This window comes from Pygocentrus nattereri, chromosome 19, assembly GCF_015220715.1.
Source record: "Pygocentrus nattereri isolate fPygNat1 chromosome 19, fPygNat1.pri, whole genome shotgun sequence".
NCBI classification, from domain to species: domain Eukaryota; kingdom Metazoa; phylum Chordata; class Actinopteri; order Characiformes; family Serrasalmidae; genus Pygocentrus; species Pygocentrus nattereri.
The window spans coordinates 19,374,016-19,398,518 of record NC_051229.1 but is presented as its reverse complement, the minus strand read 5'-3'; the positions used below and the strand labels follow the sequence as shown (position 1 = coordinate 19,398,518).

The following is a 24,503-nucleotide window of genomic DNA, read 5'->3' as shown; positions in this document are numbered from 1 at the left end:
CCACCACCAGCTCTCTGGTTTTAGCTATGTTGATCTGGAGGCAGTTCTGCTGGCACCAGTCCACAAAATCCCTTTCTTGAGAATTTTACATTTATTTGTATTCAGTTGAACAATTTTATATAATTTTAAATATTTTTTTATATTAACAGCAGGATCACATGAAGGAAACTGCCAAGCAGTGCCTTATCAGTGTGTACTGTAAATGGACTTTAAATGTATTTTGAATATGTTACTGTTATGCGTTGTAATGGAATGTTTTACCGAATACACTAAATTAGTAATTTTACTGCAGCATTTCAAAGCGATTAGTAGCCTAGAATGTCTTACCTAAACTGGATTGGTATTAATTGAATTACAGTTGAAGTATGAACCATGTATTTTTATCTGCAAAAATAGATATCGGTTCGGATTCCGTATTTACAGATGCCCAATATTAATATTATGACAATGTCGACTGTGCCCGCTGTAAAAAGGTCTATACAAACGCGATTTAAGCGTTAAAGTGGACGTTCGATTCATTGAATCGGACAGATCGAAAGAATCGGTTTGATGAACTGACTCGAGCTTCCCATCATATGAATCCCTACGGAGCTCGACGGAACCGGAAGGCGCAATGACGTAATCGGTCGCTCTCTCCGTTCCCAGCGCAGGACAACAAACCGAGAAGAGAAAACAACAAACAAACAAAACTTTAACAAACTCGACACAGGACACTTTAGAAAGTTCCTTTAAATATTTCCCCGCTATGCAGACTTCATTCTAAGCAGGAACAGCGTCACCGATGTGGAAGTAGGTCTGTACTGATGGAGTCACGCTATGAGATCCAGCGGAGGGCCGGCGGAGGCGCTGCTGGGTTCGGCGGGGGCTCCGCCACTGGCTCCCCGGCTCTCGGAGCTTCGGCTCGCCGCAGGAAAACACCGCCCAGACCGGCGGATTACAAACTGCAGGTCATCATTATTGGTTCCCGGGGTGTGGGAAAGACGAGCCTTATGGAGAGATTCACAGACGACACGTTCTGTGAAGCCTGCAAGTCGACTGTCGGTAAGAAGGAGAGGAAAAAGTTGGGCGCTCGCTCATGAACTGCCGCTGCCCGGCTAATGTTGTCGGCGGAGGGTAACTTTAGCTAGCTAAGTCAACCTACCTCACTATTTAAAAAACAGGATTCTTATCGGAAGCTGGAAACTTTAGTGCCTGACTAAACCTAAAACCGAAGTGTGGACTGTCCATTCTAAAAGTCACTTAGCTGACATTTTCTCTTGAGCTGTCTGACCAAGAAACCTTGTTTTCAAAAAGCTGTGCAGCTGTGTTTAATGTCGCTTTTGATATGTTAATCACTTTTGTACTGTTGTGTTCCGAGTCGAACGGCCTCAGACACTAGTTTTCAGGGTGAGACCAAACTTCCCACTGCCGTTCTGTCCTTTCGAGCTGACGGTAGAGTCTTAAAAATGTTTTTTTCAAAGGTTCTTTAGTGAAGGGAACGGTTCTGTTTGGAGCCATAGTTCTATAACGGACCATTTCATGCTTTAATGGTTCTTTGCCTGGTGAAATAGTTATTCAGGTTGATGGGGAATGTGTTGTGTATGGCTCTGTATAGTAGCAGTATTTGAAAGTGGTTCTATATAGCACCAACAATGACTCGGTACTGTTGTGTTGTCAAGCTTGTAACAATACCAGTACTCTTTTTAGAACTCGTGGTTCTAATTAGAACCATTCTCTTTACTAAAGAACCCTTGAACAGCCTTTTTGTAAGAGTGTAGTTTTAGTTACTGGGACAGCAATTTGAGAACTCAACAACACCTCAGAGGTCAAGTCAAACTTGGACTGATAATGCTGTGGGGCTTTCATTTCTGAATCTCTGTACTGACTTTGTGAGTTTCAGTCTAATTTGATAAAGATTCTATGATCTCGATCTGTGTTCAGGGTGAAGAAAAAAATGGCTAGCATGTAGATGATCAACAGTTCTTATGATATTGTGGAATTTTACTACTAATAATAGTGAATTTAGGGGAGTTTAAACTGGAACATCTGCAGGTGAAATTCAAAAGGAAAACTTAAATGTGCGAGACACTCAACTGTCTGATCTAATCACAAGCGAAATAGTTTGGTTTCTCATTTATGATCACCACTGATGAGAGTCATGGCAGTAACAACAAACTGGCACATTAAGGAATTTATGTCCAGTTGGATGAATGTTAATGCTGGTTATATTTATAGTTATGAGTTTAAAAAGCCTTAAAGATCAGCTAAGCTTGGAGACTTTCTAATGCCTTCATTCCAGCACAGTATGTTTATGAAACCTGACACTGGCACATATCACTCAGTAACGAGAAGCCTTCAGATCAGATCGGTGGTGCACCAGACTAATTTCCCAAAATAGTCAGGCTCACACACAGCTGCCATGGCATGGCTTGGCCTCCATTTTCTGCACCGTCACCTCTGTGACACCGGCTGCACAGTCTGTTATATCAGCCTGTAGTGCCCCTGTTTATCTCACTCCACCAACATCATTTGCCTGAACACAAACTACTGGAAGCTTCACTTCCACACTGCTGCTCAAATGTTATTGGCCTGAGGTGGCTGCAGTAGACCAAAACTGCACTGCAGTCATGGGCTGGAGGTTAGGAAACCAGCCCTGTGACTAGAAGGTTTCTGGTTTGATTCCCTCAGCTGACAGTCCGTGGCTCAATTGCCCGTGAGCAAGGCACCTAACCCCCAGTTGCTCCCCGGGCGCTGTGGATAGGGCTGCCCACTGCTCCGAGCAAGTGTGCTCACTGCCCCCTAGTGTGTGTGTTCACTAGTGTGCATGTATGTGGGTGTTTCACTGCACAGATGGGTTAAATGCAGAGGTCTAATTTCACAGTGTGCAAACACTGACAAATGGTTCTTAATTCAATTCAAGTCTTGTTTTATTGTTATCTTAGTGAAGCACTGACATAAATAAAAGTACCTGGATACTTGTCATTAATGGCCATTTCCAGTTTCTTTACAGCCATACTGGCTGATGGCTATATTTTGGCTATTTTACTAGGCTTTTTTTTTCTTAAACCCAACCCCCACTGTTTAAACTGAATACATTAGCACATCTTCAGTACATTGTTAGCCCCAGTATAAGTAGCATTATTTGCCCAACAGGCATTATAAATTGATGAATGTAAAACTTGCCTATTCAAGTAGCATGAATGGCATAAAGTGCTAATTGAAAGTAAGCAGTAAGTGGCAATTTAGCAAATGAGGTGAACATACTTATGCTACAGTTTGGTACAGATTTAGCAGCAGCATTCAAATACGGAGCAAGTGCACGTTGAAACTGCAACAGAGATTGACCAAAATAAAAATAATAAATTGTGCATCCTTGAAAAGTTAATTCCCAAAACCAACTTGAGTAGAAGTGCAAACTTAAGTCAGAAAAAACACGTAAGTACTAAACAGCTTAAAGAAATTCAGAGGAACTACCTTGTCCAGCTTGTCAGTGCAGGACTGAACGTCTTTCAAGCTCCGTTCTTCTATTTGCACTCTTGGTCTAAAGTGAAATTCTAACTCAGAGATGTGACCGATCGCAAGGTGCAGATGTTGTTACCACAACTAACATTGAACAAGTTTTAAGACTTAAATGTAACTGAGTAGGGTATAAACTTCTGTAGAAGAAGTAAAGGTGCTATCATTTGAAAAACTCAGGCAATATCTGTCAAAAGTTTCTAGACATTTAGACATTTAAAGCTAGTAAAAGAAATTTATTTTTCTAATTTAAATCTAACAGATTTAAATCTTCTAACAGATATAGATTCTACATTAACATATACCTTGACACCTTTAGAGCCTTAACATAGAGCAGGCACTGTTGTCCATCTGAGTGAAATGCATTGGTCAGGCTACCACTTATACTTGCAGTCAGTGACGTATCTGGAACTTCCTAGAGTGATTTTTTTTTTTTCTCTCTCACAAACTTGGTCCCACCCTTTGGAAATGTCCCACCCTTTGAAAAAGCATGAATGGATTATTCCACTGTAAATCCCTCATTATGTTAGTGGTAAATCTTACATGTTAGGCCTTCAGTTCAGCTTCTGAAGTCCTAACCAGCGAGAGAGTGTGGCTTAGCTTTATCTACCTAGACACCACCGAAAAAAATCCTGATTGGTTTTAAATTGGATGTTTAAAGAAGATTGGCTGCTCTGAAGGCCTACAAGGCCCTTAGGATTGCCCCATTGTGTAATAGGTCTGTCATGAAAATTTTGCAAGCCTCAGATTTTGTCTCTTTTATTTTTTTCCTCTCTTGGCCACAAATTTGAGTTCATAGCGTATTAGCTAATGACTTTTACATTAATGTATACATTTGTGTGTTCTCAACTTCTGCTCTCAAGCACATGCAAGTGTCATGTTCTTCTAAAATTCTCTCTCTCTCTCTCTCTCTCTCTCTCTCTCTCTCTCTCTCTCTCTCCCCATATTAAGGTGTGGATTTTAAAATCAAAACAGTGGAGCTAAGAGGGAAGAAGATAAGGTTGCAGATCTGGTAAGTGGACAGGAAGTGCTCTGTCCTTATCACTGACTCACCCTGACCATTTCACTTCCTGTGTCTCAGAAGCACAAGATTGACTTCGCTCTGCTCTCAGCCAGGAAGTCTAGAGCATAAGGCCCCTTCGCTCATTGTCACAATCAGAGACTAATCTGTTCCAGTCTGCAGCTTTGTCCAGAAGCTGAATCATTGCTGGCACTGGCTGACTTTCAGCAGCGCATCAGTGAATATGACACTTATTTTCTCTCAGCATGTGTTCTGGAGTTCTGTGAACAGGATCAGAGAATAATGTTCTGAAACTGCATTATCTACCTGGGTGGTAAAGATGAAACCTGACTATGAATTTTACTAAGGTACTTTAGGAAATCAGTCAGGTCGTCACAAAATCTTAAATTTCACTGCAGTTAAGTTTTCATTAAACCATTAAAACTAAATTGGTTGTAGAGAAGTGTATAAACTGATTTGCATATGACAGTCCAGTGGGACTTTACAGATTTCAAATAATTAGTAAGACACAAGAAAGCTGTAAATAAGAATTTAGAATTTTTAGATGTTTCTAGAATGATGACTGGCACTAGAAGATTCAAAAACTCAGATAGATTTTTTTTGTTAAAATGTAAAAATTTCCACCAGAGAAGTCTCCAAATCCCCTAAACTTACATAGCTTTAATATCCAAAGTTCATCACATCATAGTAGAGATTAAATCCCAAGGCAGGTAATGTAATGTAAATAGGTAATTACAGCATATTATTATTTTATTCACTTCTTTTTCACAGATTTCTTGAAATATTGAATACAGTACATCTTTTGTAGAATAGTTTAGAATAGAATAGTGATTATATCCATATTGAATAATTTTCTTATTTTATATAAAATTATCAAAATGGTTAACATTCCAAATCATTCTGAACTTTTGTATGGCTTTGTTTTTTTGCACAATTCAGAATTAATTGTAAAAATACACAAATGTGCATTACCTAGGAAAATTGCCTGAGAATACAGTTTTGGCCAAAACGTGAACACATGCTTTATAGTGAACATCACTACATTTCTAACATTCTGAAATCAATGCAGTTTGAACCTTCAGATCAATGCATCCCCACTTATCTACCATAGCCTACTCATCACCACTTCCATTAGGGGAGGTCCTGCTTGCTTGCTTCTGATAATGAGTTTGCAGCCGTATGAAGTATGACTGCAATGTGCTTGAGTCTGATGGATCATAATAACATGTCATGTTTACTGACCTCCTCCATGCCCCTCTCTGTGTTGCTGACCTTCCCTTGGGTCCTTCCCTCTAAATTGCTTTCTCCCTTTTTGTCTTCCTCCCTGCTGCTTTGCTGTAACATCAGATACACACACACACACACACACACACGCACACACACATATATATATATGCTTTTATATTTAGTTCTAAACCAGCTGTCAACTCTTTCATGAGTTCCTCTCTTCTATGCATGCTCAGTGCAAAGTGGTTATTAAAAACTAATTGCAGATCTCAACAACTGCGATAACAATACTGTGAGGTTGGTGCCACTATGTAATAAGTGTGTAATATGCACATTTACCAAGCCCCTGTTAGTATCTGGAGGCTGGGGCAAAAATAGGTAGTTAGGAGTTTGGTAACTCAGTCTGAGTGGATTGTGGTGGGGTGCTGTAGAAGCACATAACCAGTGGAAACATGCATAGATGGGCAAAGAGAGATTTGTTTAGTTAAATTTGAACCATGCAAACTCCACCACTGCTTCAGCTGGTTACATACCTCCTAGACAGACAAGATCTGCATGCATTTGCGTCTAGCACTCTGTTCTTGCAATGTCTAGTGTATATGCACTGTAGATCAGCATTTAGGCATGAAGTTTACAGAATGCTGAGCTTCCATTACTGTTTAGCTACAGGGTGAAACTAAAAAAGCAAACTTTGGAAACTGAGCATGTCTTGGCTGATCTGAGATGAGGGGAGAAATTAAGTCATTCCAATTTGGGCTGTATCATTATTTAAGAAAGTAGCTATAGCAGGGGTTCCCAAATGTCAAGAAGAGCCATTTTCAACAAAAATCAAACTAGCTTGGGAGCTGCAACATGTTTATGTTCATATTAACATCTTGTCTCAGTACGTGCAAATGTCCTAGTGTAGGCTACAAATATAATATAAATAAAAACGCTCTGCTTTAAGCTTTAGCTCAGCAATAGCCACTTTTGTCACATCTCTGGCAGGAAACCTTTCCTCAAAAGTAGACAAATTTCTTGTAAAATGTATCTCAACATTCGACTTTTTATGACGCTGAAGTCAGCATCTCATTCTCTAGCTTGTTGTTCTAATGTTTCCATTCCACCTTAAATGGTGCCCGAGACACCAGAATGCAGCTGCGGCATCATTTAAGATGGAGCGGGAAAACTGTAACAAGAAACTGACTTAATCTTCAACTTTTTAATGTTTGACAGTTTTTTTACAGATTAAATGTATCAGGAAACCAGCATCATGCTTATAAATGCAAATAAGTCCATTTGTCTCTATATTACCGATGTTCCTCTTAAGTCTTTCTCTTTGCCGCTTCGTTAGCTACTAGCTAGGTAAGATTGTTGTCTGCATTGCTATGTGACCAGCAGTCTGCATTCCAGTCTTTATGGTTAGAGGTGGGCGAATTAGCAGTTATAGGTTACATTAAGTCCAGCATTTAAGACCATTTATTGATAAAACTATGTTCGAAAGATCAGCAGAGCTTTATTTTGCTGCAAAGGAGGATTTTATTTTTACCTAAACATCAAATTCAGGTGTGGAGCCACTTTGGAGCCGCATAGTGCTGACCCCTGATCTAGAGAAACCTATACCCACAACTTGTCAACTCAAAATACCTCTAAGATTAAAATCTGCTGTTGTTAAAAAAGGGAAAGACAGTCACATTTCATTGGTACATGCTTATTACATTTGTCAGAAGCACTTAGTGTTTCATCATGAGTAAAAATAAGTAGCAACATTTGGAAAGCTATCTAATTAGAAATAATTAGGACAATGTCTGTGGCATGCTGCTTAATGGAGCAAATGTAATTTTTGCAACCAGCATGTTCTTTAATTCCTTTATCATGTGAGTTCTTGTGTTCAACAAATGTGTTGACCAACGGCTTCTTAACATGTCAGAAATCATTGAACGGAACCCCTCTAACCCTCCATTCTTCCTGCTGTTTATGTTAACCTCTAACCCCCACACACCCAGCCCAGCCTGTCTTACCCTCCATCTCTGCAGATGGCTGCCTCTAACTGTCACATTGTCTGTGTCACATGTCCACTCACATCCAGCAACCCAGCATCATCGGCTCCACCACTGTTCACCTTAACATGTCATCGACGCCTCACCATTCCTTTTTGTGACCTCATGCCCTGTTTTTGGAAAGTGCAACCAGGCTAGGGTGAATAAGGTACAGTAAAATTAATGGATATATTTTTTCTCTAAATCCAGTGAAATAGCAGAAGCTCTTTGAAGGAGTCAATAATCTGAGTTTTATCAAAGGCTGTTTTTTTCCATCATGTAAGAAGGCTAAATGAAGAGAATTATTGCCTCCATTTCAATTACTGTTTTAATGTGACCTCATTGTGTAGGCCTCGCCATTTCTGCTTGTGGGAATCACTTGGTCAATAACTGTATAAGTTTGATGGTATTTGTATTAAGTACATTGCATTAAGTTAGGTGACCCCTAAAAACAACAGACAAAGCAAGGCAACCGGAGCGCTAAAATACTTAAAATATTAAAACTTTAGTGTTGCATTCACATTGACATTGAAAATACTGTCACTCCTTGCTTTATAGTGGGACGCATCCGGTGGTGGCATTCACTGTTAGAAAAAAGTTACTGTGCAGGCAATTTTCATTCATCAAGGTACAAACAGTGTAAATGTTCCCTCAAAGGTACAACGGTGATTTTTAAGGTCCAATTGTGAACCATAAATATGTTTCCCAGGTGAAAAGTAGATATTTCTATCTTTTTATAGCCTAATGTTTTAAAATGGAACAATAAAATAAAAAGCCTGGAGATGAGACGAGGTGTGTGGAGTCAATACAACTTCTATCATTTCAATGGATTATGGTGCCATTATGTTCTCTGACTAAAGGTAATGAGATGTACCCTTGAGAGTACCACCCCAGTGACAAGAGGGATACTACTGATAGTTTCATACCTTTTTTCTGAGGGTGTACAGAAATGGAAACGATGCCTGTTACTGGCTAATCAGATGATTATCAGAGAAAAGCTTTAGCCATGTCAGTTCCTTATTTAAGACTGGGGGGGGGCAGGAACATATTCTATATATCTTTTATTTTTTTCTGTTGTACAGTACTGGGAGATCCTGGACTTAAACAAAGAGAAGTTCGCCATTCTTGGATCTCAAAACATCAATTGTTTTTCTTTCCCACTGCCTCTGCTTAACACTGCCTTTCACTGAACTGTAGATGGATCGTGGAATTCTCCATTGCAGCTCTGTTAAAAATAATGGAATATCAGGTTTGCTGTCTACCACCAAAGGTCATATTAGGCTTTCTGTGGCAGACTATTCTGTCTGTTGTGACTGCTGATGCAACTATGTTACCTTATTCTACTTGCTTTCTAGTTAAAGGCACTGTAGCAATTTTTAAAATAATGATTAAAAATAGCAATAGCAGAAAAGGCCAATTCAGGTTCTAAATCTGAAACTTAAGCCAGTCGAAGCAGTTTTTCACAAGCTTATGTATGCTATGCTTGAAATGTTTTGCTTAGTTGGCTGATTAGGTCACTGAGACCAAGGTCAAGTGTTTCTAATGAATTATGCCCTTCTCATCGTCTCCTTGTTCCTTGTAGGTGGTACACAAGTAGCCCTTTGTAGGTAGTGCATTTTTGTGTCGTGAGGCAAGTTAAAGGCATGTTAAAACAGCATTGAAGTGGAGGTCTCTTTCCATGATTTAACCAAAATGAATCCATAATTTCCGGTGGATGCATTGGAAATCACTGCAGCAGTGTTTTATTGGTTTAACAGTTTTCTTTTTGTCGTGATCTTGAAATGGAGTTTTTCACTGTGACACTGTTCTGATCTGACTCATTCCTTATTGCTTGCTTACTGCAAATTCTTAGAACTTTAGAACTTTAATTTAGCTAAATCTTTAGACTCCAGCAACCTATCAAAAACATTGTGAAGTCATGCATGTCCTTCTGAGTAAGTAGCATTGTGTAGTCCAGGGGTAGGAAGCCGTGGGCCGGAGTCCAGCACAGTTTGGTGTTTTCCCTGCTGTACCGCTCCAACCAAACCTTTTAATTAGCTGATGACTTGAATTTGATGTGTTTTGAGTGGGAAAATCACCAAACTATTATTATTGAGGTTTTCAGTGATACAGTAATGAAGTGGTGATTATAGTGACCCAGTAATGTGTTATGTAGGAATGCCATAATTTGCAGAAATGCAGTAATATGGTGGTGTTTTCTAGGGACACAGCTGGTCAGGAGAGGTTTAACAGCATCACCTCAGCCTATTACCGAGGAGCTAAGGGCATCGTAATAGTGTATGATATCACCAAGCAGGAGACATTTGATGATCTGCCCAAATGGATGAAAATGATCGACAAGGTATGTACAGTAGCAATTATACTAGCAGCATGATGTGCTGTATCAGTATATCAGTGATATACTGATACAATATCAGTTGACAATACTATGATGATAATGTCTTTGATTATGATCATGAAAGATTTGTTACTTATGCTCTGAACAAAAATTATTCCCTCCTTACCTAAGATTTTGTATATATCTGTTTCCTTTAGGTGTGTAGTTATGTATGCAAAGAGTATGACTGTTGCTGATGTGCGGTCTGAGAGTTTTTTTGGAGTTTTATTAGCACTAAGCATTAGAGTTGTGTATTTTACAGTATGCGTCAGAGGATGCTGAGCTCCTGTTGGTCGGGAACAAGCTAGACTGTGAGGCAGACCGCATCATCACACGACAACAGGCCGAGAGGGTGAGTGTCAAGTCAGAGGAAAAAAGTTCCTGACCAACTATCTCATCTGTTTTTTATTGTGCCCAGTAAGTCTGCAAAATTTTAAGCCGGTGGCCACCAGCCCTCCTTCTATAGATCTACTTTCCAGCAGAACTTTTTTTTTTTTTTTTTTTTAGCTTTTATCTTCATTAGTCACATTACCGAGAGTTTTTTAAACGTGAGTGTGGGCTTAATTTTAAGTCATTCCATTTGAAACATAAAGAGATGTATGTTTGCCTTATTATGGCTTGTTGAAAATATATATGTCTTACTATTAATGTCTGTGTTTGTCTGTGTGTATCTGTAAAATGAGTTTGAATGTAGTCTTTTTACTTAAATCTTTGTTTAAAGTTGTGTTTTTTTTGTTTGTTTTTTTTTTCTTTTCATGTAAAGCTACTTTCTTGGTGACAAAAGGTTTTGTTTTGACTGTGACATTATGCTGTCAGGCACCTTTTGCACGCATTGGATACAGTTAAATAAGTGTCTAATTGTTTCCAGGAGAACCTGATTGTAAATACTAAATTATACATTGTTGAGTTGTGAAGCTCTTTCATTCAGTCTAGCACATACCTTCTCTCTCTTGATTGGCAGTTTGCTTCCCGTATATCAGGGATGCGTTTCTGTGAGGCCAGTGCTAAGGATAACTTTAACGTGGATGAGATCTTCCTCAAACTAGTGGATGACATTTTGAGTAAGGTTAGTACTGGTCCGTTTTCTATTCCATTATGATGCCTTTTAATTTTTTAGTTTGAAAACTGTTGCCCTTTGCATTATGTTAAAATTTCACTTTTCACATTACCTTCCATTAGAAGTTAAAACTGTTTTTATGTATTGTCATGGTAATTGGAGATCCAAGGTTTTTAACAGTGATGATATATTACTCTGCAGTAGGGCTGTAGGATGAATCAGTGTTTTATTGTTACCGCGGTATGAGTTTCCATGATAAACACGTTAAGAGCTGCTGTGGCAGAACAGATCAAAGTTCCTATAAAGACGACTGTTTCTCAGCCTTTCAGTGTACAAAAAATGTACTTGCACTTCTGATGTAAGTTTTTATTGTAACTGTTTTTATTTTGCACATTAGCGATTGTAGCTTTTGTAATTTTGTATTTTGCTGGTTGCTTAAAAGAGAACTTAGATTTCTGTTCACACAGCCAAAAAATTGCATCATATCTAGTCCAAGGCACATTATTGTAGTAATAATTTATCACTTCTCATATTATCACTGTGATATCCGTCAGCTTTACTGAACATTGGACATTTTATGTCCATGTCAAGTAGTCGTACTCTAGGCATTTGTATGTTGTTTCATATCATGTTTTTTGTTTTTGCAGATGCCTCTTGAAGTGCCCAGTAGGGAGCTTTCCAACAGTGTCCTTTCTCTCCAGCCGGAGCCAGAAGTGCCCCCGGAGCTGCCCCCTCCTCGTATGCGTTGCTGTTGATACTACTCCCTGTCTTTTCTGAACCCCCAGAAACCCCACTGTCTCCTGTTGTCTACCCTGGGCACCTGCAATTACAGTTTCTGACCACCAGAGGGTGAATGCACCTGCACTGACAACCTCCTACTAGCAGGGGGCTGTGGACTCCAGCTCATGTGGAGCATGTGGGTGAATTGTCAGTCATGCAGCGCCCAGAGTGAGAGAAGACTCTGCAAAACAGTTAAAAGCTTCTGTTGTCTCCATCCCCTGTAAGAATCCACCACTACTTGGCATGTCCTCTGTAGAATGTAACCTTTAGGTCGCGCCTTCACAAGCACCTAAAGTCCCCAAGCTGGCCAATGTATTCTGCTCCAGCTCTGTACATTTAGATGTGGAAGGCATTGTCACATACATTCATCACCCCTTTACTATACTACCCCACCCACTCTACCTCATGTCCAAGAGGCCCTTGGTCAGGGTGTCCTACAGGTGCCTTCTAGGTAAACATCCCCTCTCTTTTGATGCTGTGCCAACACATGGAGAAGACAGGGGGTAGGTAGAAGACGACTGACTCTCTTCACACATGAACTTATTTAGTTTAATATTCACTCTTCTGTACAAGTGTAATACAAACCCTAATGGTTTGTTTCTGTATCTCTGTAGCATTTGGAGTGTTAGTGAGGGCTCCTCTAAACACTTTTCGCAAAGATCAGCATCAACTGTGTATGGCTGCACAATATGAACAGAATACCACAGTATGATTTATATAGCTACATTTTATGATTATGAGCCACGCAGTATAGTAAAAAACTATGTAGAACTTGCAGTCAACATTTGATGAAATATGATTAAAGATTGACCTGACCTGTTTTGATCAAAATGATGCACGTTTGTTGGATTATGAAAAGCCTTGATTGGGTCCCAACAACCTTAGAAACATCTAGAACATTCAAGACCCCTTTTACACCTGGTCGTTTTACGTGACTAGAATGCAGACTAACCTGATTAAAATTTTAACCACTTGCATTTCCAGTTGGTAATTGAATTGATTTGTCTTGGTTGGTCAGCTTGAAAACCGATTGCTGTATGGTAGGCACAGGTGTCAACCTTATATCGCCTCCTAACTGTATCAATGAACTGAAACCTCAATACTTGTGCTGTGTGTGCTCGGTAGCATATTGAAGTAAGTTACACCAGATGCAGCAATTTTAAAGGACCCACATCATGGATAACAATTTTTTTCCTGATTATTTGTCGTATAAGTTGTTAATGTGCTGTAAAAATTGTCATTTATTTCCTAGCCCATGGAGTCTGTATATGGCTCTTTTGATTTACGTATACCCCCTTTTTTAATTGAAGTTATAAGGAGTGTTTGGGATTTTGGGAGCACAGCACAGTACAGTGGGGCTAATCAGAACAGAGGTCATTTACACAGATCAGTCTTAAAGGCACAGTAACAAAAAACAGCCTTTTTCATTCTGAAGGACATGGAAAAATGATAACAAATGTAGAACACAAACATAATAAATGGACCTCAGTTGACAAAGTGTAGGCTATGGAAACAGGAACTATTCCCATATCACTCTTTAAAATTCTGGTTGTGCTCTAAGGGCTTTTTCCTCACGTGAGGGGATGTGTTTTGTCCATTTTGCACATTGCAACAGAATTTCATGTGAATCAATAGTCTGTATCCACAGATCCACAGTCTGATCTATTGATTAGTTGGCAGTTAAGTCTTAAAAAGAGAAAACGCAACAAAGTGTGATTGAATTGTTTATTTTGACTGGTAAAAGTTTATGGGGAATCTGTATTAGACGGGACTCCTTGTACCCCAGGCTTTCATGGCCATTTACTTCTAAAATTGTGAAAACTTTCAAATTATACAGGTAAATTACATCGGTCAATAGCAAAGCACTCGTAATAAGTAGATGAGCTATTGCCTGATTATGTTTAGGTGGTTGTCACCTTGAAAATGACAGTTTTTCTTGGTGATATTCATTTCCTTAATCAAGCTTTTCATCAATGTTTACAAAACGCCAGCAGTTGGAAGTTTATAGCCTCATGTTTTAGTAAAAGCTAAGGATAAACTCATGTGAGGCGTTGAAGTGAAGGAGTAGGGGTACCTCTGTTCGGTGGTTCTATTATTCCTCAGAACAGCAGGGGGAGACACCAGCGCAGTATTGCGATTGTTGCTTGGCGAGATGGATGAATTTACACTTAATAACATCTGGCTGAAATGCGTCTCAGACCACTTTCAGAATGATTTGAGTGATTGGATTTAAATCACTTTTCATGCGTCTTTGGTGTGTTTACACATGCTTTTTTTGTGGATAGTGTCTATCTGGATGTAATCCTCAGTAAAGTGACCAGGTGTAAACGGGGATTAGTCATGATGCTCACAACACGTAAAACGTTTTTTGATTGTTTAGAGGGGTCATACTACAGCATTCTACAATGTTGGTATTGCTAAGGCTGAAATCGCCAATATTACAACAGCTATTTGCAGTATATTGTGCAGCCCTTGAATGTAGGTTATCTTCCCAGTGATTCGTTTGGAACAGTGGAAATAAATGCAAAGAGACAAGAGCTTTTCACTTCGGCAGATGTCCATAAGCTGTTTATTTCTGTGGTGGCTATTAGCAGTTGCCTGTTTTGGGGGTGGTGGTCAGATTTACAGTGTCCGCACAGTCTGTCAGTCTTGTGTGTTTTTGCACACGTCATGTTTTTGCACTACAATCCACACTTGTAGCTAGTTCACAAACAAGCTGAAATGCTGAACTTTTACTAGGCAGACTGTGTTCAGGTGATTACACCGCACTAATAACCTTGTTGCTGCAGTGTAGTCCATTACTAGTGCTGTTTTTGACTTGTGCTGCAAGTGGAGCAACAGTATGACACTAATAGAGGCTTCAGTGGAGAGAGGCATTGCCCTGTGCTTTGGAACTGGAATTGAAAGGGCTACCACTTCATAGAAAGAGCAAGCTGGATAGAAGACAAGACATTTTATGATGGCAGTTTCAGTGTCTCTGGGGCTCTCCACTTCAACAGAAAGAACATGGATCTTTCTGCCTTTTGGTGGAGCTGGCTGAACAGGCGCCCACGTTGTTTGAGTAAATAGTAATTAACATCGACTGTAGTTTAGGGGTTATATAATAATGCTTTGTAAAGTACAGTTGAATGATCAAATATAAATGTTACACCTTTTTCTGGAACATCTTATAAAGTCCTAAGTTTTGTAGATAATACCATGGGAACAGAAAGATATTTGCCCAGGTAGCCAGTGTTTCACAAGTTTCACAAGACAGCGATTTAAAGGAATACTCTGGCATTCAGTGTAATCTCTTTCTAGTGTAGTGTTCATTGAGTTACCACAGGCAGTCATTTCAGTGTATTTCCCAGATCAGTTACAGTAGAAACCAGTGAGAAGGTGCATCAGAAAGTGTCTGTGGTAACTGGCTGTGTGTAGATAGAGATGAGGTAAAAATGCTAGAGTATTTCTTTAACGTTAGTCTGTCAAGATGGCAGCTTTTTTGGAATAAGACCCATCAACATTTCTTGAATTAAGTCCTAAATCTGGCTCTCAGTTTTTCTCAATATTTTATACTATTTTAGCCTCTACCCAAATTTCCCATTGTGCCTCTTGTATCACAGATTAGTATAATGCACAGAACTGTATGAAGTTGGGAGGAAGGTGTTGATGAGTTGGTCTGTTTATAGCGTTCTTATTAATTTTATGTTTTTATAATGTGCAGAGAAACACGCACAGGTCAATCCACACCAAATCACCTAGAGCCTGGCATGTCACGACATGGATTTACATGGAGAAAAAATCAGTTAAAACCTTTGATTTAATTCATAGAACCATGCAGAATTTCAAAGCTGTGCTCCATAAAGTTTTTTAGTTATGAAGGTTCAAAGTCACATTGTAAATTTTGAGTAAACAGCATGACTCAACTGAGCTGAAATGGGTGAAACCGTGCAATACTGTTCAAACATTTAGAATCTATTTGCCATTGTTTTCAATCATATAAACGTTTTGCAGATTTGTTTTTTGGTTGAAATTGATTGATTATTCTACTCTATAACTTTAGAAGTTTCAAGAAATTTGCAGGAAGCTGTAAAAATGAGAAATGTTGAACGCTTGGTATGAAGTTAAAATACATCCAAGTTAATATGTGGGGATTAAATCTCAAGGCAGATCATTTATTAGCTAATAACTAAGAATAATCAGTAACATTGTCACTTAATAATGCTTTGGATCTTGCTGTTTCCAAAACCAAAAAAGCATAAAAATATTCAATAAAACATCTTCATATGTACACAGTATTTTATTCTGCACTGTAAAATGGTTTGTTTTAAATATTGCTCTTTTTGTTGTATTTATATGCAGCTGAAGTTTCAGCTCAATTCGGTAATTCTTTTGGCAGCTTAACTCGAACTTGCAGTGGCAAGATTTAGAAGTAGAAGAACATTATCATGTGCACAGTTTTAAAATTGTGGGTAGTAGCATGATTTAATCAGAGTTTCTGCTTGATTTTTAAAATGGAAATCCATGACATCCTGATGGGATCTAGATGAGTTCACATGGAATAACGCAGGTGTGAATGAGTGCACGTTGATGCGTTTAGTAGAATAACTCCAGTTTGTGTCCGTTTTTCCCTCCTCTCTTTAAGAGAGAGATGGCTGGTGGTTTCTCTAGTGAACACCTACCCCTTGCATAGCGGTACGTGGTTTGCTTTCACACAGCTCCATGTGTTTCTGCTATTAGGAGACCACGCATTTGGTCTTCATGTTTACTTTATGATTTCTAACCACAGAGTATTATGAAGCAGCCTAAAACTGACTGTGTTTCGCTCATTTCCTGACAGGTTTAGGAAACGTGTACTAACCTTTTAATATTGTTTTTTGCCAGTTTGTGCCATGTTGTGAAAATGTTGGCTTTGTTGATGACGGGCCTTCGTTTATCACAAAGTGCTTTTTACTTTACTTATACTGTGCAGATCATTGTTTTTCCTGTTTTGTTTTTTCTTTCTTTGTACTCTGGATCCTTGAAGCCCCATGAGTCAGATTTACTAAGCTGTTTACAGTATTGGTTTCGGCTTCTGTCTCAGATCCTTTGCCGGTTTTGTAAAGGGAAAAAAACTATTGATTTGACCTGTTTTTATTTAAAGTTGATCTCATTATTACACCTTTGTTAAGAAACAAGTTTGTCAGTTTGTAATCAAACATTTTGGGGCAATTGCGCTGCCGTTAGCTTAGCATCGGTTTAAATACAAATGAAACCTGAAGGAGTCACATGGTGGTGAAGTTTAATGCAAGTCATGTAGAAATTACACATCTGCCACTAGACATCGCTGTATATGATGTTTAAATGAGGTTTATCTTAAACAGGCTTTGCTGAGGTTTAAGGAAAGATGACCTGTAGCTACCATCATACAGACAGAATACAGAGTTAGGCTTATAGTTCTATGCAAAAATTTGAACAGGCCAGATCAAATGACATGTTTTGCTAAGGCGAAAATATGTTAACACATCCTCTACAGGGATCAACCATAAATATTACTCTTTTTCCTGCACATTTTGGTGCAGAACCTTTTTTTTTTTTAAACATATTGGGAAAAAGAAGACCGACAATATAAATGTGCAATTTCTTTCATACAGTTATGTTACTCAATATGTTAAATTCAGCAAAAAAACTGTAATTGTGCATTAAAATGTGTGTCTGTAGAGGATGCTAACTTCTTTTCACTCAAAATTTTGCATATGCGTAAATTAGGCCATGTTACGGACTGCTGTGGATAGAATAAGGCATGAGAGGCAATGTGTTGTCCATGTCATGGTAAGGACATTCACTTAGCCTCATTGTAAGGTACAAGGAAAAAAAGTATTTTACTAATAATTATCACAAAATTCTTCTGCCGAACAGTGTAGGTGGTTGGTAAAGTGTAGTGGGTAACATCTCTGCCTTCTACGCTGTACACTGGGGCTCAATCCCCGCCTACACTATACCAATAAGAGTCCTTGGGCAAAACTCCTAACGCCATCTTCCAAAAAAAAAAAAAAAAAAGTAAAATTATAAGTCGCTTATCTGGATAAGAGCATCTGCCAAACGCTGTAAATGCAAATGTAGGTGATTAGCAGTAGCCTAAGGTTGCCAAGCCACATAAATGGTTTTAAAACCTTGGCAAATAAATACAGGATAAAATTAAACGCCTCTGAAGGCCGTCGCCCATCAGATTTTAGAACTGGAACATTTGTATTGTTTGTATTTAACAGAAAGATACAGAATTTTGTTCTAATGTCTAGTTTTGTGGAGAAGGCAGTATAACGCATTGACCGAGTGTAGTGTAACTTGATAGGTGAACCCGCAGTTCAGCTGCAGATCACTAGACTTGTGTGTGTTTTGACAGCGCAATCAGGGTTAATTATGTGCTCAATTAAGCTGAACCGCTGTTAATCTAATGATGGCACAATAGCCCCTTTAAGCTCAGTAAATCTGTACCGTGGTTTTGACTTGTGTTATTGGACGTGTCATGGAAAACCCGCATCACCTCATCACTTATACATTAACAAAAAAAATCAGGCCACTTTGAGAATTTCCTGAGTAGCAATAACTCTTGCCTTTCCAAATCTCCATGATACAGAAATGAAAGGAATACAGAAAATGTCCCCGCATTAAGACGTGAAGGAGAAGAACAGTATTTTGTTTGAGGAATTTAGGCTGATTTTAGGTTTTTGAAACAGTTTGGCATGTTTAAGCAGTTTTGTGGTATTTATAACTTGTGGCATTCTTGAACTAATGAAGTGCAAATAAAGATTATATTTATTACCTATATGAGCACATTCTGAGATTCTTTCTGAGAACTTCAATTCTTCAACTTAATCTCGATCTGTACGTTCTGGATCTGTGGGTTGATTACATGGGACAATCATTTTAACATGTTTTTTATGTACTTGTGAAAGAACAAAACCCACAATAAAGCACCTGCCCATCCTCCTCTGTATAATAGATGTGTTATGTATCAGTGGCTTTTCTTCTTAATGGAATATGTCTGTGCTAAAAGACATGCGGCGGATTCAGATTCTGTTCAAACAAATATTCCTTTAATGCTGTCTAGAGATGCAGTACCTCTCTTAAGCCAACAGATGATGCTATCAGATTGTACTGAATCCTGCAATTCTGTGCTGGGATCAGTCACTGATGGTGTGATAAACTGGAGACAGTTGAGCAGTGCTGCACACATTCATACCAGCTGAGCTCTGTGCTCTGTGAGGAGGAAAGAAACTGCTTACTTTTACTTGGGCTTTTATCGAGCCTGTATCTCCTGCATGTGGATCTGACAATACATTTGCATCTCACAACGTATCGTTGTGTTTTTGGATTTGCAGGAGTAAAGGGCAGTCAGTGTGTAGGAACTGGACATGTGCAGTCCTGAACAGTGACCTTAAACCACCTGCTCATTCATCCTGCTGAGTGGCATGAGGGAGCTACTGTTAATCTCATTTATTCTCAATGTGACACGTGATCAGAGACGTCTGTTCAGAATTTGAATACAACTAATACAACTAAAGACGGCCTCTCTTCCCTCTGTGTTGCACGTGTGTTTGGTTCAGGGCTGCCCAGAATAATTTGCCATTTTAAACATTTACATATGAAAATCAGAAAACATGTAGGTTCACTATTCATATCGGGCAGTTCATAAATTGGCTGTGTTGCAGACATTGGTCAGTCCTGTGTGAAGGACACACGCAGGGCTTTGCTCTCTTCCATCTGCTGTTCCTCTCCTTCTCTTGACTCCTGTCCTCCACCTGTTCTTACTCTCCTTGTTCTCCTCCACTGGTTCTCTTCTCCTTCTTCTCCAATGCTTCTTACCCTCTCTCCTCTTTCCCCCACTTCCTCTACTTGTTCTCTCTCTCTCTCTCTCTCTCTCTCTCTCTCTCTCTCTCTCTCTCTCTCATCTCTACTCCCCTTCACCTGCTTTTCTCCTTCTCTCCTCATGCTCTCTTTGACCTTCTCTCCATCTGTACTGTTTTAACAGTACATATAAAAAATAGATGTGTCATGTTCACTAGTGGTTTTGGTTGTGTGTGTGTGTGTGTGTGTGTGTGTGTGTGTGTGTGTGTGACTGTTTACATCTCAAACACTGAACTATGTAGAAATGCTGAAGAATCGACTACAGGACAAGAAAACACCCCACAAGCACAGGTATACATAACCGTGTGTATGTATGTGTGAATGTGAGGATGTGTGTATGTGTGTGTATGAGAAAGCGAGTGTGATCTGCACCCCCTCACCCCTACCGCGTCACACGCGCGGGGCGTGTATGATGAGTGCGTGCGTGTGCGTGAATCTACAGGAGGCTGCTGCGCATGCGCGCCGCGCAAACCACGGCACGGGCGTCGCACCGCAGCGGCTGCAGAGTGTTTTTTCTTCCTTTTCACCGTCAGATCTCGGGACACGGAGGAGCGCGTGAGTGAAGAAAAGAAGGAAAAGCTCGCGAGCGGGGATCGGGGGACATCGTAAAGGGGGAGGAGCGGAAAGACACACACACACACACACACACATCTCGATTTCCAGACTGAGGCGAATCCCGAGCGGATGATTCGTGTGTGAATGTGTGAGGGAAGCAGCGCGCGCCTCTGATACGGGACTCATAATGAGCGCGCGCTGATTCTGCTTCTGCTTTTCCTCTTCCTTTTCCCCTCGTGCTTAACCGAATCAGTGCTGAGGTGATGAGAGGCCGAAGTGAAGAAGAGCAGCGTGCGCTCCTCCTCTTCTCCTCCTCCTCGTCCTTCTCTTCTACCTCCGGCCGTCGCCCTTGATGGAGCGCGAGCGCGCGGCCGATGGCTCTGGCGGAGACCTGCCGCCACCGCCGCCGCACAAGCGCAGGCCGAACCGCGCGCCCTCGCCGGCCAGACCCGCGCTGAAGGAGGCGCACTATCCGCGCGCGTCCAAGCCGCCTCCCTCCGCGCCGCCCAAGTCGCCCAGGCCGCTCGCGCATCAGCAGCAGCGCGCGACAGCTCCTCCGCGACGCGCTGGGAATCCAGACAAACCGACAGCGGCGGTGAAGAGCGGCGCGAGGGCGACGGCGGCGAAAAAAGCGGCGAAGGTCGCTCAAACGGAGCGCAAAGCCACCGCGCCGGCGCAACCGCCGCCGCCGCCGCTTGGACCGGCTGCCAAGAGCAAGACGGGCGGCAGGAGGGCGAGCGCGCCGCCCCGCGCGCCCCCGTTCGCCCTCGCCTCGCCGGTGCGCGTGCCCACCGGCAGCACTGGCGTAGCTCGCACCGACAGCAGCTCGGATCTGTCCGACTGCGCCTCGGAGCCGCTCTCCGACGAGCAGAGGCTCGCGCAGGCCGCCAGCAGTGACGCCGAGTCCGGCTCGTGCTCAGGCTCCGCCGCTTCCGGCTCGGGTTCCGAGCACAATGCGGCCGCCGCCGAAGGGACGTCGACCTCGGGGGCTCGGGCGCGCGCGCCAACGGCCACATCCACATCAGCAGCAACAGCAACTAGAGCAGCCGCGGCGCCAGCGTCACCCGCGACAGGACAGGTGGACAAACAGAGCGCGAGCGCACCGGCCAGACCAGAGCTGAGCGAGGACGAGCTGCTGCGCGAGATCGAGGAGCTGCGCTCAGAAAACGACTACCTCAAGGTAACCTGCGCGCGAGACTCGACCACTGCACTGCACCGCACGCGCCTTACAACGGTCTGTATTGCCCCATATGCGTTTAGCGCTGCTGGTAGCGCGCGCTCCCGTCAGCCTGGCTGAGTAAATCCCGTGTGAAGGGCGCGCGCAGGGCTTCGCTCTCCTCCACCTGTTCTTTTTCTCCCTCTTTCCCACTTCTCTCCTCCACCAGATCTTCGTCCTCCACTTCCTCTCCTTCTTTTCCTAAACTCTTCTCCTCCGCTTCCTCCCTTTCTCCTTCTTTCTCTCCCCACCTCTTCTCCACTCTTCTGCCTTCTTTCTGCTCTCTTCCACCTTCTCTCCATCTTCTCCTCTAGCTCCCTCTCCTCTTCTTCTTCCAACCTACCCTGATTTTTCTCTTCTTTCTTCTCCTCTCCTGTACTTTTCCTTCTCTCCTGCGTTGCTCTTCTCCACGATTCTGGTCCTTTTTCACTACTCTTTTTCTCCTGCTCTCTTTCTCTCGTCCGCTTCCTATCTTCTTCTTCTTCGTCTTCTCTATTCTTCTTTTCCACCTGGTCTGTTTCTCCTTCTTCTCTCTGGCTCTTTTTCTCCTTCACTCATTCTATGTCTACTCCGGCGTTTTTCTTTCTCTTTTCTTCTGCTCTCTTCTAACGTTCTCCTTCTCTCCTCCACCTGCTCTCTTTTTCCTCTTCCCCACTGCCTCCTCCTCTGTTCTTTTCTTCCATCTATTTGCTTTCTTACATTCTACTTGTCTCTTCCACATGCTCTCTTTCTCCTTCTGTCCTTCTGCTGCCGTCTTTCTGCTCTCCGTCTCCTACTCTTCTTTGCTGTTCCGTCTCTCCTCTCCTCAGGCTGGTCTGCAGTGTCTGTAAGGGTCTGACTGCAGTCTGCAACACAGTCTGCTGCTTCTCTGTTTCTAACAGGGACAAAGGCTGCTTGTCAAAATGTAACTGTCGCACTCATCTGTTCTGCACGAGTGAATCGGAAGTCAGAATTCCAGAAAGAAGGATTTAAACATCAACACATTTCTGTGTAATTTGTCTACACCACTCCTCATGTTCTGCTCTCTCACCTTAAACCTACACACTAAATGACTCCCAGGGCCGGTTTCATGGGCAGGGATTAGGTCTTGTCTTAGGCTAAACTACAGTACCAATGCATTTTACCATTGGAAATCCATCAGTTCAAGTTTAATCTGGGTCTGAGAAACGGGCCCCAGTGAAACCTACAGAAAGTCCAAACCCTTGAATTGTAAGCCAGTGGTTTTTAGGTCATGTTGGTCTACAGAGACCAGCCTGGGTGAATTTCTGCATCTGTATGACAGACAGTAGCACTGTGCTGCAGAGTGAAGCAGCTGTGGATGAGCCTGAGCGCTCAGTGTATGGTGCGATAATTAATAGGACGCTATCCTGCTTGGGATGATAGATTTGATGTCTTTCCAGCCCTCTGATGTAGCCTGCCATGACTTATTGTACAGTGTGTTCTGTCTCTCTGTCTCGTTCCCTCTCTCTGTATCTTAGTCTACTTGGATTAGCATTGCAGAGAAATGTAACATTTATTTCTTTAAGGTTGCAATATGTTAGCCCCAAGCTAATAGCCATGATATGGAAGTGTAATATGACATGTTATTGTACAATATGATACAGTGTATAGTTATCCCTAGTAGATGTATATTGTTAGGTGTTCTTTACTAATACCTAAGCAGAGAGTTGGGTGCTACAGTAGCAGGACATTATGCAGGCATTATGTATACATGCTACACCTGTTTATGACTGTTTGTTTGTTTGTTTAAAAATGTTGTTTCTTCATTCCATCATCAATTAATCTATCTGTCTATATATCTGTTCATCATTTTATCTGTCAGTATTAATCAGACAATTTCAGGGACAGTTTGTCAGGGACCGTGCACATTAACTGACCCAATGAGCCAGTATTATCACCTAGACCAGAGGTCTATAATTAAAATTCATTAATGTCCAGATAGAGAAAATTTCCTCAAGCAAAGATCCGAAACATCATAATATCTTGCACCATGATTCAGTGCCATATACTGTTTATAATGAAGTAGCTTAGTAGTTATATCAGCATCTTATGTGGTCAACAACTGAATTTCAAATCATATAAAGTTCAATTCAGTGATATTTCAACAACATTTGCTTCTCAATTCGTCCCCCTGTGTGTGCGACACTCACTCAAGTTCAATGCTCATCGTAATGCACAGATCTGATTGGCTGAGTAGCGTCATGTGTCATACTTACAATACATGCGATTGGTCGGGGAGTCTCCCAGGCTGCTAAAGCTACCATAAAGGCTAGAAAAGTTACGCTAATTAAAATAGGACCACCCAGTTAAAATTAAATAATTCCTCAGGTCTTCAAAGGACAGCATCTGGGTCCAGACTCAGTGACTTTTCACCTAGACCCTGAGTCCTGATATTACAGAACCAGAAACCATTCAAACTAATGCCCTTGTTACAGACATATATGTGGCAAGATAAAGTCCCTACCTCAAGATGATCCTGGCAAATCCTGATTACAAAGCTGGGCTTACTCTGCACAATATAGTCTATGAACTACTTAGAGTACAGTAGTGCTTTGTAGCAGCATATGCAGACTGAGAGAACATGGCAGTGTGATGCTGTCACGTGACTCTTTCCCACAACATCCCACGAAGGTCGTATATGATGGTTTGGAGGTTGTGGTGTAAGTAATGAAGGCACTGCCCTCTGGTGCACCCATATCAGAGGACACTGTACCAAATACTGCCCCTTTAATACAGTATCTGTATAGAGTCCAGTTATATAAAGATTACTGTACTTTTTGCTTGTCGTCTTTTATTCTAACAGAATGGGTCTACAGTATATCACAATTTATGTTTTGGGTATTTGAGCTGCATTTATTATTCACACAGTAGACTGGCAGGAAGATCTGAAG

The 24,503-nt window shown here is 41.2% G+C and overlaps 2 protein-coding genes across 5 annotated transcripts in view; both read left to right on the top strand.

Moving 5' to 3' along the window:
• Positions 1–617: 617 nt before the first annotated feature.
• On the top strand, positions 618–18,920 carry rab12 (RAB12, member RAS oncogene family). The gene is made up of 6 exons (XM_017722456.2): positions 618–1,041; positions 4,447–4,507; positions 9,964–10,102; positions 10,401–10,490; positions 11,100–11,204; positions 11,843–18,920. Exons 1-6 carry the CDS (start codon positions 804–806, stop codon positions 11,948–11,950), a joined length of 741 nt encoding a protein of 246 aa, XP_017577945.1. The 5' UTR covers positions 618–803; the 3' UTR covers positions 11,951–18,920.
• Positions 18,921–20,306: 1,386 nt separating this feature from the next.
• Positions 20,307–24,503, top strand: part of LOC108442432 (microtubule cross-linking factor 1) — a 117,258-nt gene continuing 113,061 nt past the window's right edge. For 2 of the 4 annotated variants that reach the window (XR_005129055.1, XM_017722459.2), the window contains exon 1: positions 20,307–21,576. Coding sequence is in view for 3 of the 4 variants with exons in the window: in XM_017722459.2 (XP_017577948.2) it covers positions 20,749–21,576 (828 nt within the window). In the remaining variant the exon portion in view is untranslated. The remainder of the gene's footprint in view (positions 21,577–24,503) is intronic. The other 2 variants (XM_037530834.1, XM_037530835.1) reach the window with 1 other exon arrangement.

Bases quoted from the DNA above. Each gene is read 5' to 3' on its own strand.
- rab12 (XM_017722456.2), top strand. From the start codon at position 804: ATGGAGTCACGCTATGAGATCCAGCGGAGGGCCGGCGGAGGCGCTGCT. The intron at 1,042-4,446 runs GTAAGAAGGAGA...CCCCATATTAAG, and splicing joins AGCCTGCAAGTCGACTGTCG to GTGTGGATTTTAAAATCAAA. The intron at 4,508-9,963 runs GTAAGTGGACAG...GGTGTTTTCTAG, and splicing joins AAGATAAGGTTGCAGATCTG to GGACACAGCTGGTCAGGAGA.